The 15,710-nt window shown below is 38.5% G+C and overlaps 1 protein-coding gene across 2 annotated transcripts in view; it reads left to right on the plus strand.

Moving 5' to 3' along the window:
• Positions 1-15,710, plus strand: part of DCP2 (decapping mRNA 2) — a 54,900-nt gene that overhangs the window by 4,009 nt on the left and 35,181 nt on the right. For both annotated transcript variants that reach the window (XR_009407569.1, XM_059418380.1), the window contains exon 2: positions 13,673-13,824. Coding sequence is in view for 1 of the 2 variants with exons in the window: in XM_059418380.1 (XP_059274363.1) it covers positions 13,673-13,824 (152 nt within the window). In the remaining variant the exon portion in view is untranslated. The remainder of the gene's footprint in view (positions 1-13,672; positions 13,825-15,710) is intronic.

The following is a 15,710-nucleotide window of genomic DNA, read 5'->3' on the forward strand; positions in this document are numbered from 1 at the left end:
CAGAACTCAGTTCCTCAAGCCCTAATGTCCCCCTCCCCTCCATAAAAAAAGAAGGAGGCGGAGGTAGAAGGAAAAGTAAATAAAGTTAAATTTCTTCTAAACCTAAATCTCATTAACAAGGATGCTTGATAGCAGGAATGTAACATTCCACTTGGAGACTCCCAATTGTTTTTACTTGATAGTAACCAGACCCTCAATATCCTGATAGTATTCTTTGCCCCAATAGCCCTTCTGAACACCCCTTTGTCTCACCTACCCAACTCCTGTGTATATAACCAGCCACTCCTCACAACCCGGGGCAGCAGCTCTTCCTGCCCACGGGTCCTGTACCCGTGCTTTAATAAACCACCATTTTGCACCAAAGATGTCTTAAGAATTCTTTCTTTAGTCGTCAGCTCCGAACCTCACCCCACCAAACCTGACTTAGGTCCTGGGACTTCATCACCTGCACACACTTTTAAATCTTTAAAACAGATAAAAAACACTTATAGAATGAAAGCATCAAAGTGTAATTTTCATTTATTAAAATTTCTTTCTTTTTTTTTTGAGAGCGAGTGCATGCTTACAGCGCTGAGGGGCATGGGTGAGGGAGAGGGAGATAGAATCTTTTTTTTTTTTTTTAATATTTTATTTACATATTTAACAGGGAGAGCAGCAGAGGGAGAGGGAGAAGCAGGCCTTCGGGTGAGTAGGGAGCCTGATGATGGGTTTCATCCCAGGACCCTAAAATCATGACCCCAGCCGAAAGAGGCTTAACCAACTGAGGCACCCAGGTGCCAGAGAATTTTAAGCAATCTCCACAACCAGCCTGATGGCAGGGGTTCATCTAACGATGTTGAGATCGTGACCTGAGTTGAAATCAAGGGTCTCTTGCCTGGGTGGCTCAGATGGTTAAGCATCTGCCTTTAGCTTGGGTCATGATCCCAGGGTCTTGGGATGGAGGCCCCAGTCTGGCTCCCTGCTGAGCCTGCTTTTCCCCCTCTCCCTTTATTTCTCCCCCACTGCTTGTGCTCTCTCACTCTCTTCCTCTGTCAAATAAATTAATAAAATCTTTAAAAAAGAGTCCGTTGTCACTTAGCAGAGTGAGCCACCCAGGAGCTCTCCTTTTTCTTATAAAATGTTTTAAAGAAGTCAGTTTTTCTTTTTTTAAAGATTTTATTTATTTATTTGACAGATAAATAAGCGTGAGCTTGCAGAAGCAGGGGGATTGGCAGGCAGTGGAAGAGGTTCCTGCTGAGCAGGGAGCCCAAGCCCAGTGCGGATGCAGGGCTCCAGGCCAGGACCCTGAAATCCTGACTTGAGCCAAAGGCAGATGCTTAACCAGGCTGGCCACCCAGGCTCCCCAAGAAGTCAGCTTTTAGTTTTAAAAAGATGTATTCATGTGTAAGGTTAAAAAAACAAAAAAACTCGAAGAGTATGGGTGAAGTTAGAAAAGCAACAGTCTCCTGTCCTACCCCTTTTTATCTCAGTTCTGCTTTCCAGACTTTTATCTGGTTTGTGTTGAATTCTTCCGGTAGATAATTTAGTATTTTAACATATGCTTGGACTAGCTTCTTGTTTTATCAACTTCAGATGTTAGATTGAGAATTTAGTTAACCTAGGTTGATATTAGGTGAGGGTTTAGTTTATCAAAAGCCTACTGATGCCTTTGTCCTGCTTCCAATAGTTGTATCACTATTTTAAATTGTTATATCAGTTACCTTTCTGCTTTATGAACAGTATTTTGAGTCTGTATTTGATAAGGTGAGACAGTCAGTTCCCCATCTTTTCTTCCATTTCCTTCTTACACATTCCCTCAGTTTCTTAAATATTGATGATAATTACATTCCATTTTTTAACCTTAATGAGGGCTGTTACACTTTTTACTGTTGGTTGACTGCGAAAGCTTGAGCAAGAAATAATAGCATTTTTATACAGTATAACTTTGTACAAATTTTTTCACAGTACATGCAAGTTTACAATGGTTAGGATTTTGTTTCTTTTCCCTCTAGCCATAGTTAGGATTCCTTTTGTAAGGATCTTGGAAGAGAATGCCAAAATGAATTCTTTTTTCTTATAGTCTCCTAATTGGTCAAAATGATGCTGCCTTTTATAGTTTTTTTTTCTTTTAGAAAAAGAAGCTTAAGTGTTCTTCATTGTTCCTTCATTCTCTCTGGCTATTCTTTCTTTCTTTTTTTTTTAAACATTTTATTTTTTTTATTTTTTTAAAGATTTTATTTATTTATTTGACAGAGAGAAATCACAAGTACACTGAGAGGCAGGCAGAGAGAGAGAGAGAAGGAAGCAGGCTCCCTGCTGAGCAGAGAGCCCGATGCGGGACTCCATCCCAGGACCCTGAGATCATGACCTGAGCCGAAGGCAGCGGCTTAACCCACTGAGCCACCCAGGCGCCCAAACATTTTATTTTTAAGTGATCTCTATACCCATCACAGGGTTTGAACTTAAAACACCCAGATCAGGAGTTGGACACTGTAGCAACTGAGCCAGGCAGGGGCCCTTCTTTCTGGCTAATTCTTGAAGTCTTTTTTTTTTTTTTTCCTCTTTTTGATTGTATTGTTCTAGTTTTGACTTTTCCCTTTATGTTTGGATTATGATTCTCCTGTGCATTTATCTCTCTTTAAGCCCAACACATTCAAAATAGCTTCCTCTTCTCCAGCCCTGTCTGTCTGTTCCTTTATTTTGTCCTCAGTCTTAATACTATCTATGCTACGGAATTCTTTTTTCCCTGGAGAGTGCCTTCTTGTCGCCCAGTCTGGACTGGTTGTTCCCTAGTCTTGCCAAACATCTGGCCTACTAGAATTCTCTTTCATGGCTCTCCCTGGTTGGGTCTATTATCTCTTTAAATCTCATGTTTCATGCTTTCTTTGTTTTCATTCTTGTTTTCCTGGTGTACATCCTAAAGAAATTTCTTTGAGAGGGTCATTAGAAAGTAAACTTCTGGGACGCCTGGGTGGCTCAGTTGGTTAAGCGGCTGCCTTCGGCTCGGGTCATGATCCCAGCGTCCTGGGATCGAGTCCCGTATCGGGCTCCTTGCTTGGCGGGGAGCCTGCTTCTCCCTCTGCCTCTGCCTGCCACTCTGTCTGCCTGTGCTTGCTCTCGCTTCTCTCTCTATGACAAATAAATAAATAAAATCTTAAAAAAAAAAAAAGAAAGTAAACTTCTGAGTCCTTATACGACTAAAATGCCTGTTTCTCTTCCCCCACTTAATGTTCCCAGGTGGTTCAGGGTTCAGACTTTTTTGAGTACCAGGGTTCTAGGAAACAACCTCAACAGTTTTCTTCAGGGCCAGTTCTTTCAATGTAATTTTTTTCTTCATCATGCCCCAGATTTTCCTTTATGTTGGATGATTTTTTTGTTGCTGTTCAATATTTAAGATGAGGGTATAAGGGGCTTGTTTATTGAAAGGCTTCTCTTTTTTGTGAGTAGATAGGATGTTAGCTCTTACATTGGGAATCCTTGAAAACCAGTTTTGCTTTGGGTGATGCCAACACCCAAACCGATCAGCTAAAGTTAGAAGAGAGCCTCAAATGTTGTTCCCCTTCCTCCACTCTTGGAGGAGAAAGTCCTGATTCAAAGGAGTGAAAGAGGACACTCTTTCACATAGACCGTTTTCTGTTACATAAGTAGACCTTGCCCTTTCCTCTCCCTTTTTAAGAATTGAAGTACAGGTGACAAAATGTTAACGTTAGTTTCAGGTGTACAACAGAAGTGATTTGAGTACTCTGTGATGCTGTGCTTACCACAAGTGTAGCTACCATCTGTCACCATACAAATGCTATTAATATACCGTTGACTATATTTCCTGTACCATACCTCTCATTTCTGTGATTTACTCATTCCAAACTGGAAGTATGTATCTTCCACTTCCTTTCACCCATTTTGCCCATCCCCCTAATCTCTTTCCCTCTGGCAACTATCTTTTTGTTTTCTGTATTTATGGGTCTGTTTCTCTGTGTTCATTTGTTTTGTTTGGTTCCAGACATAAATGAAGTCATGGTATTTTTCGGACTTGTTTCATTTAGCTTCACTTGTTTCACTGTCTAGGTCCCTCCATGTTTTCACAAATGGCTAGATCATTCTTTTTTTAAAGCTGAGTGATGTTCCATTATATATGTGTATGTATATATGCAGATATATATCTTTATCCATTCATCTGTTGATGGACCCTTGGGTTGTTTCTATAGCTTGACTATCGTAAATAATGCTGCAGTAAACATAGGGTGTGTATATCTTCTTGAATTGGTGTTTTTGTTTTCTTTGGTTAAATACCCAGTTGTGGAATTACTGGATTATACGGTATTTCTGTTTTTAATTTTTTGAGAAATCTTTCTACTGTTTTCCACAGTGGCTGTACCAATTTAAATTCCCACCAACAATGCACGAAGTTTTCTTTTTCTCTGTATCCTTGCCAGCACTTGTTATTTCATGTCCTTTTGATTTTGGCCATTCTGACAGGTATGAGATGATGTTTCATTACGGTTTGATTTGCATTCCTCTGATGGTGAGTGATGTTGAGCATCTTTTCATGTGTCTTTTTGCCATCTGTAAAAAAATGTCTATTCAGGTCCTCTTCCATTTTTAATCAGATTATTTGTTTTTTGATGTTGCATAGGTTCTTTTGGATAATAACCCTTTACTGGATATATCATTTGCAAACATCTTCTTACATTCAGTAGGTTGTTTTGTTTGTTGATGGTTTCTTTTGCTGTGCAGAAGCTTTTTATTTTGGTGTAGTCCCAGTGGCTTATTTTTTGCTTCTGTTTTCTTGCCTGAAGAGACAAACCCAGTAAAATGTTGCTAAGTTTGATGTCAAAGAAATTACTGCTGAGGTGCCTGGGTGGCTCAGTCCGTTGAGCCTCTGCCTTCAGCTGGGTGGTGAATCCCAGGAGATCCCACTGAGCAGGGAGGAGCCTGGTTCTCCCTCCCTCTTCTGTAGCATCTCCTGCTTGTGTGTGCTCTATCTCTTGGTATCTAATGAATAAATAAAATCTTTAAAAAAATTAGTGCCTGTGTTTTTTTTCTAGGAGTTTTAAGCTTTCATGTTACATTTAGATTTTATGTTGAGTTTATTTTTGTGTGTGGTGTTACAAAGTGGTTCAGTTTCATTCTTTTGCTTGTAAATCTTCAGTTTTTCTAGCACCATTTATTGAAGAGACTGTCTTTTCCCCATATATATTTGTTGTAGATTGACCATATAAATAAACGTGGGTTTATTTCTGGGTTCTCTGTTCCGTTGATCTGTGTCTATTTTTGTGTTAGTACCCCATACTGTTTTCATGATTATAGCTTGGTGGCCTTCCTTTCTTTCATTCCTTCCATCCATCCTTCCTTCCTTCCTTCTTTCTTTCAGTTTTATTTATGCATTTGTCAGAAAGAGCCCACACAAGCAGGGGGAGCCTCAGGCAGAGTGAGAGGCAGGCTCCCTGCTGAGCAAGGAGCACGTTATAGGACTCCATCCCAGGACGGTGGAATTCTTTTTTGGTAGTGTCTTTGTGTGGTTTTGGTATCAGGATAATGTTGGCCTGGTGGAGTATATTTGGAAGCTTTTCTTCTCGTTATATTTTTTGGAATGGTTTGAGGAGAATAGGTGTTAACTCCTTAAATGTTTGGTGGAATTGACTTGTGAATCAGTCTGGTCCTGGACTTTTTTTGGTGGAAGATTTATTTATTTATTCATTTGTTTATTTGACAGAAAAAGAACAAGTAGACAGAGAGGCAGGCAAAGGTGGAGGGGGGGCAAATCCCCTGCTGAGCAGAGAGAGCCCGATGGGAGGGGGGCTTGATCCTAGGCCCTGAGATCATGACCTGAGCTAAAGGCCGAGGTCTAACCCACTGAGCTACCCAGGCACCCCTGGAAGTTTTTTGATTACTGATTCAATGTGGTTACTAGGAATCCGTCTACTTAGATTTTCTATTTCTTCCTGATTCAGTTTTGGAATATTGTATATTTCTAGGAATTTATCCATTTTCTTCCAGACTGTCCAATTTGTTGGCATACACCTTTTTTATAGTAGCCTTTTAATAGTCATTTGTATTTCTGTGCTGTCAGTTCTTCTCATTTTTTTCTGATTTTATTTATTTGGGTCTTTTCTCTTTTTGAGTCTGTGTAAAGGTTTATCAATTTTGTTTGTCTTTATACTTGGTTTCATTGATTTTTTTTTTTTTAGTATCATTTATTTCTGCTCTGATCTTTTTAATTTCCTTTATTCTGCTAATTTTGGGCTTGTTCTTTTTTTAGTTCCTTTAGGTGTAATGTTAGATTGTTTGAGATTCTTCTTGTTTCATGAGGCAGGCTGTATTGCTATAAATTTCCCTCTTACCAACTGTGTTTGCTACATCCCAAAGACTTGACTATTGTGTTTTCATTGTCATTGGTCTCCATGTATTTTTCAGTTCCCTCTTTAATTTCTTCTCTGACCCATTGGTTGTTTAGTAGCATGTTGTTTAGTCTCCACGTGTTTGTGTTGATTCTAGCTTTTTTTTCCTTTTTATTTTTAAACTTTTAAAAAATATTTTATTTATTTGAAAGAGTGAGCTTGAGCAAGTACGGGCAGGAGCTGGGGGGAAGGGTAGAGGGAGAGGGAGAGCTGACAGGAGAGCTGGATCCCAGGATCCTGAGATCATGACCTAAGCTGACATCAGACGTTTAAGCAACGTCTGATGCCCTTCTAACAGAGGTTGCCCTTCTAACCCTTCTAACGAAGGTTATGAGGGTGCCCTTTTTTCTTATAGTTGAGATACAGTTTTACACTGTTGTGGTCAGAAAAGATGCATGATATGATTTCAGTCTTAAATTTGTTGAGACTTGTTTTGTAGCCTAATGTGTGATCCATCCTGGGAGCGTTCCATGTTTATTCTGTTGTGATAGGATGGAATGTTTTGTATATATCTATTAAGTCCATTCAGTCTGAAGTGTCATTCAAAGACACTACTTCCTTACTGACTTTTTTTTGCCTAGATGATCTATCAGTTGATATAAGTGGGGTGTTCAGGTTCCCTGCTTTTGTTTTACTGTCGGTTTCTCCCTCTATGTCTGATACATAGATATTTACAATTATTCTATCATCTTTGTATTGATATTTTTTATCATTAGGTAATGCCCCTTTGTCTCTTGATACAGTATTTGTTTTGAGGTCTGTTTTACCTAATGTAAGAATTCCTTCTCTGGTCCTCCCCCCCCCCCCCCCCGTTTCCATCTGCATAGAAAATCTTTTTCGATTCCATTATTTTCAGTGTGTCTTTAGGTCTGAAGTGAGCCTTTTGTAAGCAGTGTATTGCTGGGACTTGTTTTTTGTCTATTCTGTCAGTCTGTGTCCTTCATTTGGAGCATTTAGACCATTTACATTTAAAGTAATTGTTGATGGGATACTATTCAGCCATCAAAAAATGAAATCTTGCCATTTGCAATGACATGGATGAAACTAGAGGGTATCATGCTAAGTGAAATAAGTAAATCAGAGAAAGACAATTATCATATGATCTCACTCACATGTGGAATTTAAGAAACAAAACATGATCATATGGGAAGGGAGGGAAAAACAAAACAAGATGAAATCAGAGAAGGAGATGGTTACCTAAGTTTGAATAAATTCGGAAAGAATTTCATTTTTACTACTCCATGTTATATATATATGTTGTCATATTTTGTCTTTTTGTTTTGTGAATTCCTCATTTTTTAGATCTATAATTGACTTGACTACTTTTGTCTTTCAACCTTCATACTAGCTTTGTAAGTACTTGCTCTGCTACCCTTATGTATGTTTGCTTTTACTCATGAAATTTTTTCCTTTCATAATTTTCTTCTAGTTATGGCTTTTTCTTTTCCACTTAAGCCTCTAATGTTCTTTAAGGCTGGTTTAGTGGTGATGAACTCCTTTCATTTTTGTGTCAATAACTCTTTATCTCTTCTTCAATTCTGAATGATAATTTGCCAGAGAGATTATTCTTTGTTGTGTATTTTTTTCCTTTCAGCATTTTGAGTATGTCATGCCACTTGTTTCTGGCCTGCAAAGTTTTTGCTGAAAAATTAACTGATAGCCTTCTGGGGTTTTCTTTGTACAATAAGTGTTCTGCTCTTAATGCTTTTAAAATTCTTTTATTTTTAATCTTTGACATTTTAGTTGTTATGTGTCATGGTGTGGAACTCCTTAGGTTCATCTCTCTCCTCCTTTTGGGACTCCTATAATGCAAATTTTGTTCACTTGATGTTACCTGAGAGATCCCATGACCTATCCTCTTTTTTTTTTTTTTAAACTGTTGAGTTGGGGTGCTTTCCATTAGTACGTTTTCAAGAATGTTGCTTTTGCATCTTCTAATCTACTGTTGATTCCCTGTACTGTACTTTTCATTTCAGTTACTCTTCAATTGTATTTTTTCCCCCATATTTTCTATCTCTTTGTTGAAGTTTTTACTGAGTTCCTCCACTCTTCTCTCCAGTCTGGTGAGCACGACTATTTCTTCAAAGTCTTTGTCAGGTAGATTGGTTATCTCTGTTACATTTAGCTCTTCCTCTGAGATTTTGTCTGTTTGGAGCACATTCCTGTCTCCTCATTTTGCTTGAGTTCCTGTGTGTGTTTTCTAGGAATTGGGCAGAACAGCTCTTTTAAAATTGAGGGGCATGGTCTTGTGTATGGTTGTCCCCTTCGTATACTGTGTGTGCCCAGTGACTTTTACTGGCGGGGGCTTTGGCTGGTGTGGGCTTGGGGTTCTGGGGCACTCTGCTGGGACTGGCCTGGTGGGATGTCTACAGCTGAATTGGGCATGGGCCAGGGTGGTCCCAGAACTCTTTGTATAGAGTGTGCCCTGTCAGGACAGCTGAAACTGAAGTGACTGGAAGCAGAGGGAGTCTGGGGTTCTTTATGCATAGGCACTCTGGCAGGATCCCTGAAGCTGAAATAGGCAGTGGGTGGGGTGGTTTGAGGTTCTCTGAACAGAGGTATCCTGGCAGGGTTCGTGAAATTGAAACAGTAACAAGGTTGGCTGGTCTGGGATGGCCCATGCAAAGGTGCCCTGGCCTAGATGCCTGGAGATGAGGCTGGGCACAGTGTGTGTGTCGGGGTGTCCCAGGGTGTTCTCTGCAGTGGGTTCCTTGGCAGCGTGGTTGGAGCAAAGGTGGGTATAGGCCAGGGATTCCTGCGGTACTTTGCACAGGGGGTGTCCTGGCATGTTTCTCCTTTTTTAAAAGTCCTATTTCTTATTCCCATTTCCAGCTTACCGTTCTTCACTTGGGGCTTTTCTGGATTGGGATGGGAATGAGATTGGATTTCTTTGTCCTGTGTACTTTCCTACCACCTTTTAGGTTGTGGTTGGTGTCTAGAAACTTAACTTGAAATGAAACTTTTTGGTTAAAGATAATGTAGGTTGTATGCAAACATTGATTCCAATAAAAGAATAAAGTTTTAAAAAATTTTAAATATATAAAGTCACAAGGAAAGGAATAATGGGTGAAATGATGAGCAACAAAATTTGGTGACTAAAAGGGAATGTTGTATGTGACTTAGCAGACTTAATAGACCCAAATGAGAGACTAGTATAATAGTATTAATCTACTCTAGAATAAGAGAATATTGAAAAATGGCAGAAGTGAATTTATATAGCTTGTAAACGTACTGAAAATCCTCAGCCTTCTTCCCCTGCTCAGCTAGTAGAACATGACAGAGCTCGGCCTTTACCCTCCAGGTCCAAGATTGGAAGAATCTTTAGGTGATCTAACACATGAGGATAGACCTAAAGATACTGACATCGGTGGTTCCTCAGTTAAATGGCTCAGCCTGATCACTCACTTTAAATGGTGCCTCATAGTTTGACAACCTTTCTAAATAGCTTTGTGGTCTGTCACTTAAATGTGAAAATCTGAATAGGTCTCTTAAGATGAAAACTAGAGCTTAAAACTAAAAGAAAAAAAAAGACAATTGGGAAGAATCGACTTAGGCAGGTAAACGTTAAAAAAAAATAGCGATCTCCTTAGGTAGGGTTTTGTGATCATGGAAAAACAGGATAGCCTATAAAAGCATAATTTAAACAGTTAAAAATAGCATTTGAAAATTAAAAATATGAGTGCAAAACCAAAAATCTCAATAGATGGTTTGCAAAATAAAGTAGAGAATGTTTCTCAGAAGGTGAGGGGTGTGGGAAGGAATCAGAGGTAGGAAATACCAGAGGAGAGTAAAGAATTAGGAGGATCAGTCCATGGCACTGAAGGATGTGAGTTTCTAAATAGGCAAGGTCCACTGAATGGCTAGTGCGGTAGATAAATAATAGACAACTGGAAAATTTCAGAACACTGGGGACAGAAGGAAGAACTTGGAATCTTCCAGGCCAAAAAAAAAAAAATATGCCAGACAAAGGAATCTGAATGGTTTCAGTCAATATCAAAATTGGAGGCTGGCAAGAGACAGCATTGTCTTCAAAACTATGAAGGAAATTATTTTCAACCTATAATTCTGTAACTAGGCTAGTTGTCAAATATGAAGATAAAGGTATTTTGAGATACACAGTGTCTCAGTATTTATCTCCCTTGCATCTTTAACCAGAAGATTTGGGAGAATATACTTCAATGAAAAGAGGAAAGAAGATTGAGGAGAAAGACAGGGTACAAGAAACAGGAAATCTAATGAGATAGAGGCATAGGGAGCCATGGGATGCCAGTGAAAGGACAACGTAGGATGACAGATGTGTATGATTGTTGTAGACAGTCATAGATGACAACCAGCTCAGACTGGAACAGATAAGAATTCTCAAAGATATTCTTCAAGATGAAACTATGTGTTTGAATTAACATCTGAGGAAAAAAATTTAGGAAACTATTGGAAGATTGAATTAATGACAGGTGTAATAGAGAACACAAAGCAAATGCAGTGATAAGACATTAATTATGGTAAGAACGAAGGATTGTGCAGGAAAGGAAAAGTAAGCCTAGCTTACTATGTGGCTTGGTTGTGAATTACTTTTACAGTCATAGTAATGGAAAGACTAAGTGCTGATCTAACTCTGGTTATCAGTAGGTGTGATTTTTGCTCCCCTCAGGGAACATTTGGTAATATTAGGAGATCTTTTTGGTTGTTTCACCTTGGGTGGGGAGGGCTGTTGACATTCTAATGGGTAGAGGCTAGGGTTGCTGCTGACCATCATCCAGTGCACAGGAAAGCTCCTTCCAGCGTAGATTTGCCTGCTTCAGAATGTTAGTAGTGCTGAAGTTGACAGCCTAACCAAAACTGATAGAATTTTGTTGAGTGGGTGGAAAGATCAGAAGGGGTTGTAGAATGGGAGTGGGGATAGAGTTAATTCCATAATGGAAATAATGCCCCAAATTTAGAAAATAAAAACCAGAGTTTGTTTTAGAGATGTGTTAAGTAAGATAAAATCAGATAAAAGTTTAGATTTTTGCATTGCTGTTTGTTCTGTTTTACCTTCCAGTGGCTATTCTGAGACTTAGCAGTGGTCTGTGTCAGAGTTCAGTTCACAAAGTTGGTGGTATGCTGTTTGTTGTCTAATCCAAGCTTGTGTAGTTTGGGCTTGAGCCTTGTTCATAAACAATTTCCCAGGACCATTTTCCTGAGCTGCTTCTCTTTTGCTCTCTCCTTGCTACATATTGGCTCTTTGGGTCTGTCCTTTTGGGTTCTGTAGCCAGAGAGCCACTCTGGTGTTCACACTTCATGTGTTTCTGCTTATATCTGAGACTGAGCATCTGGATGTTAGAAGAATAAAAGCTGTGGAGATTGGCCCTACTCTCTTGGAACCACACAGTTCTTAGGATTCAAGAGGAAGTTTCCTGTTCCTTAGAGTTTTAGCCTCTGTGGGTCTCTGTTAAAGCCACTCTTGGAGCCACCTCTAACCACGATGGCATTGCTTGGGGGCTGGGGCATGGGAGAAAGGAGAAAAGAAAGGAAGAATTTTCCTATCTTCAAGTGTTAAGAGATCTACTTAGACTCCTCTCTCCATCCCTGAGGCAGAATTAGAAGGCTTCTAGGGCTGTCTCTGTTCGTGCTGGTGCTCACCTCCAAACCCCAGTCCACCCAGGCGATACTGGAAGGTGGAAAAATGGTAAATTCACTTGGAATACTGTCTTCCCCAGCCTTCCTACTACTATTTACTTTTTGTAGTCCTCCAATAGCTGCTCTGTGCATTTTGTTAAGGTTTTAATAGCTGCATTTTATTGGAGGGACAGAGTGGATTGTGTGTGTTTCATCTAACCAGAATAGGAACCTATGTAAGCATTTAAACATTATATTATAACTATCACTTTCAAAGTATTGTTAAACAATTTACTAGACTATGGGAATAAAAATATACAAGAATAGAGTACATTATCTCAGGGAACTAATTCGGAGGAGTTTGTGGACAATAATAGTAAAAGCGATATAATTGTAAAGGAGTGGGAGTCTGAGGGTATGTAAATTTGTTCAGAGGAGCCTGGTGTGTCTACATAAGAGAGTAGTGTTAGTAAGTCATGAAGGACAAATCAGGAGTTTGCTAGATGTACAAGGAAAAGGAAGTAAATATAGTATGTGGGTGATAGTTTAGGACATTTCCAAGAATTTGGTATCGCTGGGTATAAAGAACTTACAGAGTAAGAGGTTATGCAGGTGAGCAAGGACTGGCTCTCAAATGCCATGTAGAAGAGTTTTGATTTTTGTATTAGCTAATGCTATCAGAGTTGCATGTTACACATTTTCTTCTTAGTATATATGCTCTTTAAGTTCCCCTTTCCTCAAAGTTTTTCTGTATTGAAATGTAGATTATTTTACCTACATTTGTCTTAACATTTACATATTCATTCCTCTGTGGAATGTTACATTATTTTTATAATTTAAAAACATGGTTTTGAGGTCGATTTGAAACTCAGAAACCTGCCAAGAATATTTGCTAGTGAATAGTGTGAGTGATCAAGCTAGGTGATACTAAGTTTTAATTTTTTTAAATAACTCAAAAACCAATGGATTTTTTTTTTTTTTTTAAATGTAGTTCAGTCTTCTCTCCCGAGGTCATTACCAAACAAGGCGATGTAGTGGAAGAAGCAGTTGGTGATTGCTTAATGAGTGCTGTAAATCCCTAAGTTCACTTAGTTTTTTAAATTCTGACTTGTTGGCACTAAGAGGGCTTCATTATCTTCATCACATACAAATAATAAAGTGTATTTTACATATGTATGTAGTATATATACTATATATATAGAATATTTCCAGCTCCCTTCAAATGTACTTGGAAAAGACAATTTGGGATTTTAAAAAGTGAGTATACTTTATTTTAAACTCAGATTCTGCAGATGAGGTTATCTGTTCTATTAATGAACAGAGTTGATTTCTTTAATGTCTCTTTATAATACTTTAAATGTGGAGATTAAGCACCTAACATCTTTCCTGTTTGAATGAATGAAAATATTTGTGTATATTCTTAGGAGGTCTCTTAAAAAAATTCTATTATGAGTGAGATACCTGTGATAAACTTTTTTTTTCCAGACTCCTCTACCTTGTGCAGCATTGGTGCCATAGTGGTGAGCATAGCTGCCTTCCAGACTCTCTTACTATAATAATTTCCCCCAAATTTTGCTTCCTTGATCAGCACTGTTCTTGGTCCCTTTTTTATGTTGGTGGGTCAGGGGTGAAGCAGTTAAGTAGGTTAAAATCATTACAGTCTGTAAATGTAATTTTAATATGTTTTTTGTTTTTGACAGCCGATTTATTTTGCATATTCCCAGCGAGGAAAGAGACAATGCTATCCGAGTGTGTTTTCAAATTGAGCTTGCCCATTGGTTTTACTTGGATTTCTACATGCAGAACACACCAGGATTACCTCAGTGTGGGATAAGAGACTTTGCTAAAGCTGATATCCTTTTATTATTATGACTGTCTTTCACTGTTGCTAAGAAAACATTTCAGCACAGATTTCTTTTGATCGCCTTTGAGATTTATGAGTTATTAGGTGAACATCCTTGATTTCTAAAAACTGTCAAATATGAATAGTAGGCAGAATTTAATACTGTTTTTATTTTTATGTAGAGGACCCCTTGAAATGTGCACTGATGATTAGACTTAAATTTGATTTTTCTCTTTCAGAAATAACTAGCCTATTTCTAGAACTGACCTGTTATTTTTAGTTTATTCTTGCTGTTCCATTTAATCAGATGATCTTTAATTCACTACCTTTCTGGGACAGAAATTAATTAATTTAATTAATTAATTAAATTAATTAATTTAATTAATTAATTATTGAATACTTAATGTGTTAAAAGCAGTGTTTTTAGTTTTGTGGCAAGTGCAAAGAAGTCTTTGCTTTTGAAGTTTCTTACAAATAAGATAGAAACCTATCAATTTCTCAGTTATCAAAGATACACTTGGAAATTTAAGATTATTATTGTAATTATTTTTAAATATTTATTAATTAATGTATTTGAAAGGGAGGAGAAGAAAATCTTAAGCAGACTCCCCCGCTGAGCCTGATGCAGGGCTCGCCTCTGGTTGGATCCCATGACCCAAGCTGGAACCGAGAGTTAGATGCTCGACTGACTGAGCCACCCAGGTGTCTCACAAACTAAAGATTATAAGAGAAGCTATGTTACAAGGCAAAAAAAAAAAAAAAAAATTGATGAATTACTTATGGTTCTAATAGGAAATGTTTTTAGAATTCAGAGATTTTTTGTTGGGGGGCAAAGCTGTGTTTATAAGGGAATATAGGATTTTATAAAGAGAGGAGTGGGGAGTATGTTCCATGTAAAGAAAAGGATTGAGCAAAATTAGAGAGTTGGAAAATACAAGGGATATCTCGGGAAGTAAATTAGTTTGTATTGAGGAGACAGTTCTTATGGGGACACATTAGGAAGAGATGGCAGGTATATAGGGATTATTTGTGGGTTCTTAAACCTTGAGCCAAACTGATTTTTATTCTGTAAGTCATTGTTTTTAACTATAAATCATGTATTCAAATGGAATTACATTCACAAATTCACTAAACTGTGCTAGAATTGGAATAAGAATGAAAATAACCCTTGTACTCAGCTCCCTATAATTTTCCCTGAGCTCCATGAAATAAAGACCCCCCCCCCCCCGACCCCAACTAGGTCACTGTAGAATATGGACATAACACTGATTGTTCTAAATATGTAGCCATAAAACATTTTTGAGCAAGGTTAAGGAATATTATGCAAATCATTTGAAAATGGTATTCAAGAAGACTTACTTGGAGGGATAGGTTAAACCAGAGGTCAAATTACTTGACATTGTAGCAATAAGGTCCTAAGCCATAGTAGAGGGACTAAACACTGAAGAGACATTTCAGTGGCAGAAATGATCAAGCTGATTAACTATGAAGCTGTAAAAGAGGAGGGTGCTGTGGTGGCTCAGTTGGTTAAGCGACTGCCTTCAGCTCAGGTCATGATCCTGGAGTCCTGGGATCTAGTCCTGCATTGGGCTCCCTCCTCCGCCAGGAATCTGCTTCTCTCTCTGACCCTCTCTCCTCTCATGCTCTTTCTCTCTCTCTCTCTCAAGTAAATAAATAAAATCTTAAAAAAGTAAAAGAGGAGTCAGAGGGGGACATAAGTTTTATTGAACATTATCTTTGTTAAAGCCTTGGTCATAGATTTCCGTGGAGAAATCATGAAGGATTTGGCTTTTAAGAAGCTATAATCTAGGGACGCCTGGGTGGCTCAGTTGGTTAAGCAGCTGCCTTCGGCTCAGGTCATGATCCCGGCGTCCTGGGATCGAGTCCCACATCGG

The sequence above is a fragment of the Mustela nigripes genome, chromosome 12, assembly GCF_022355385.1.
Source record: "Mustela nigripes isolate SB6536 chromosome 12, MUSNIG.SB6536, whole genome shotgun sequence".
NCBI classification, from domain to species: Eukaryota; Metazoa; Chordata; class Mammalia; order Carnivora; family Mustelidae; genus Mustela; species Mustela nigripes.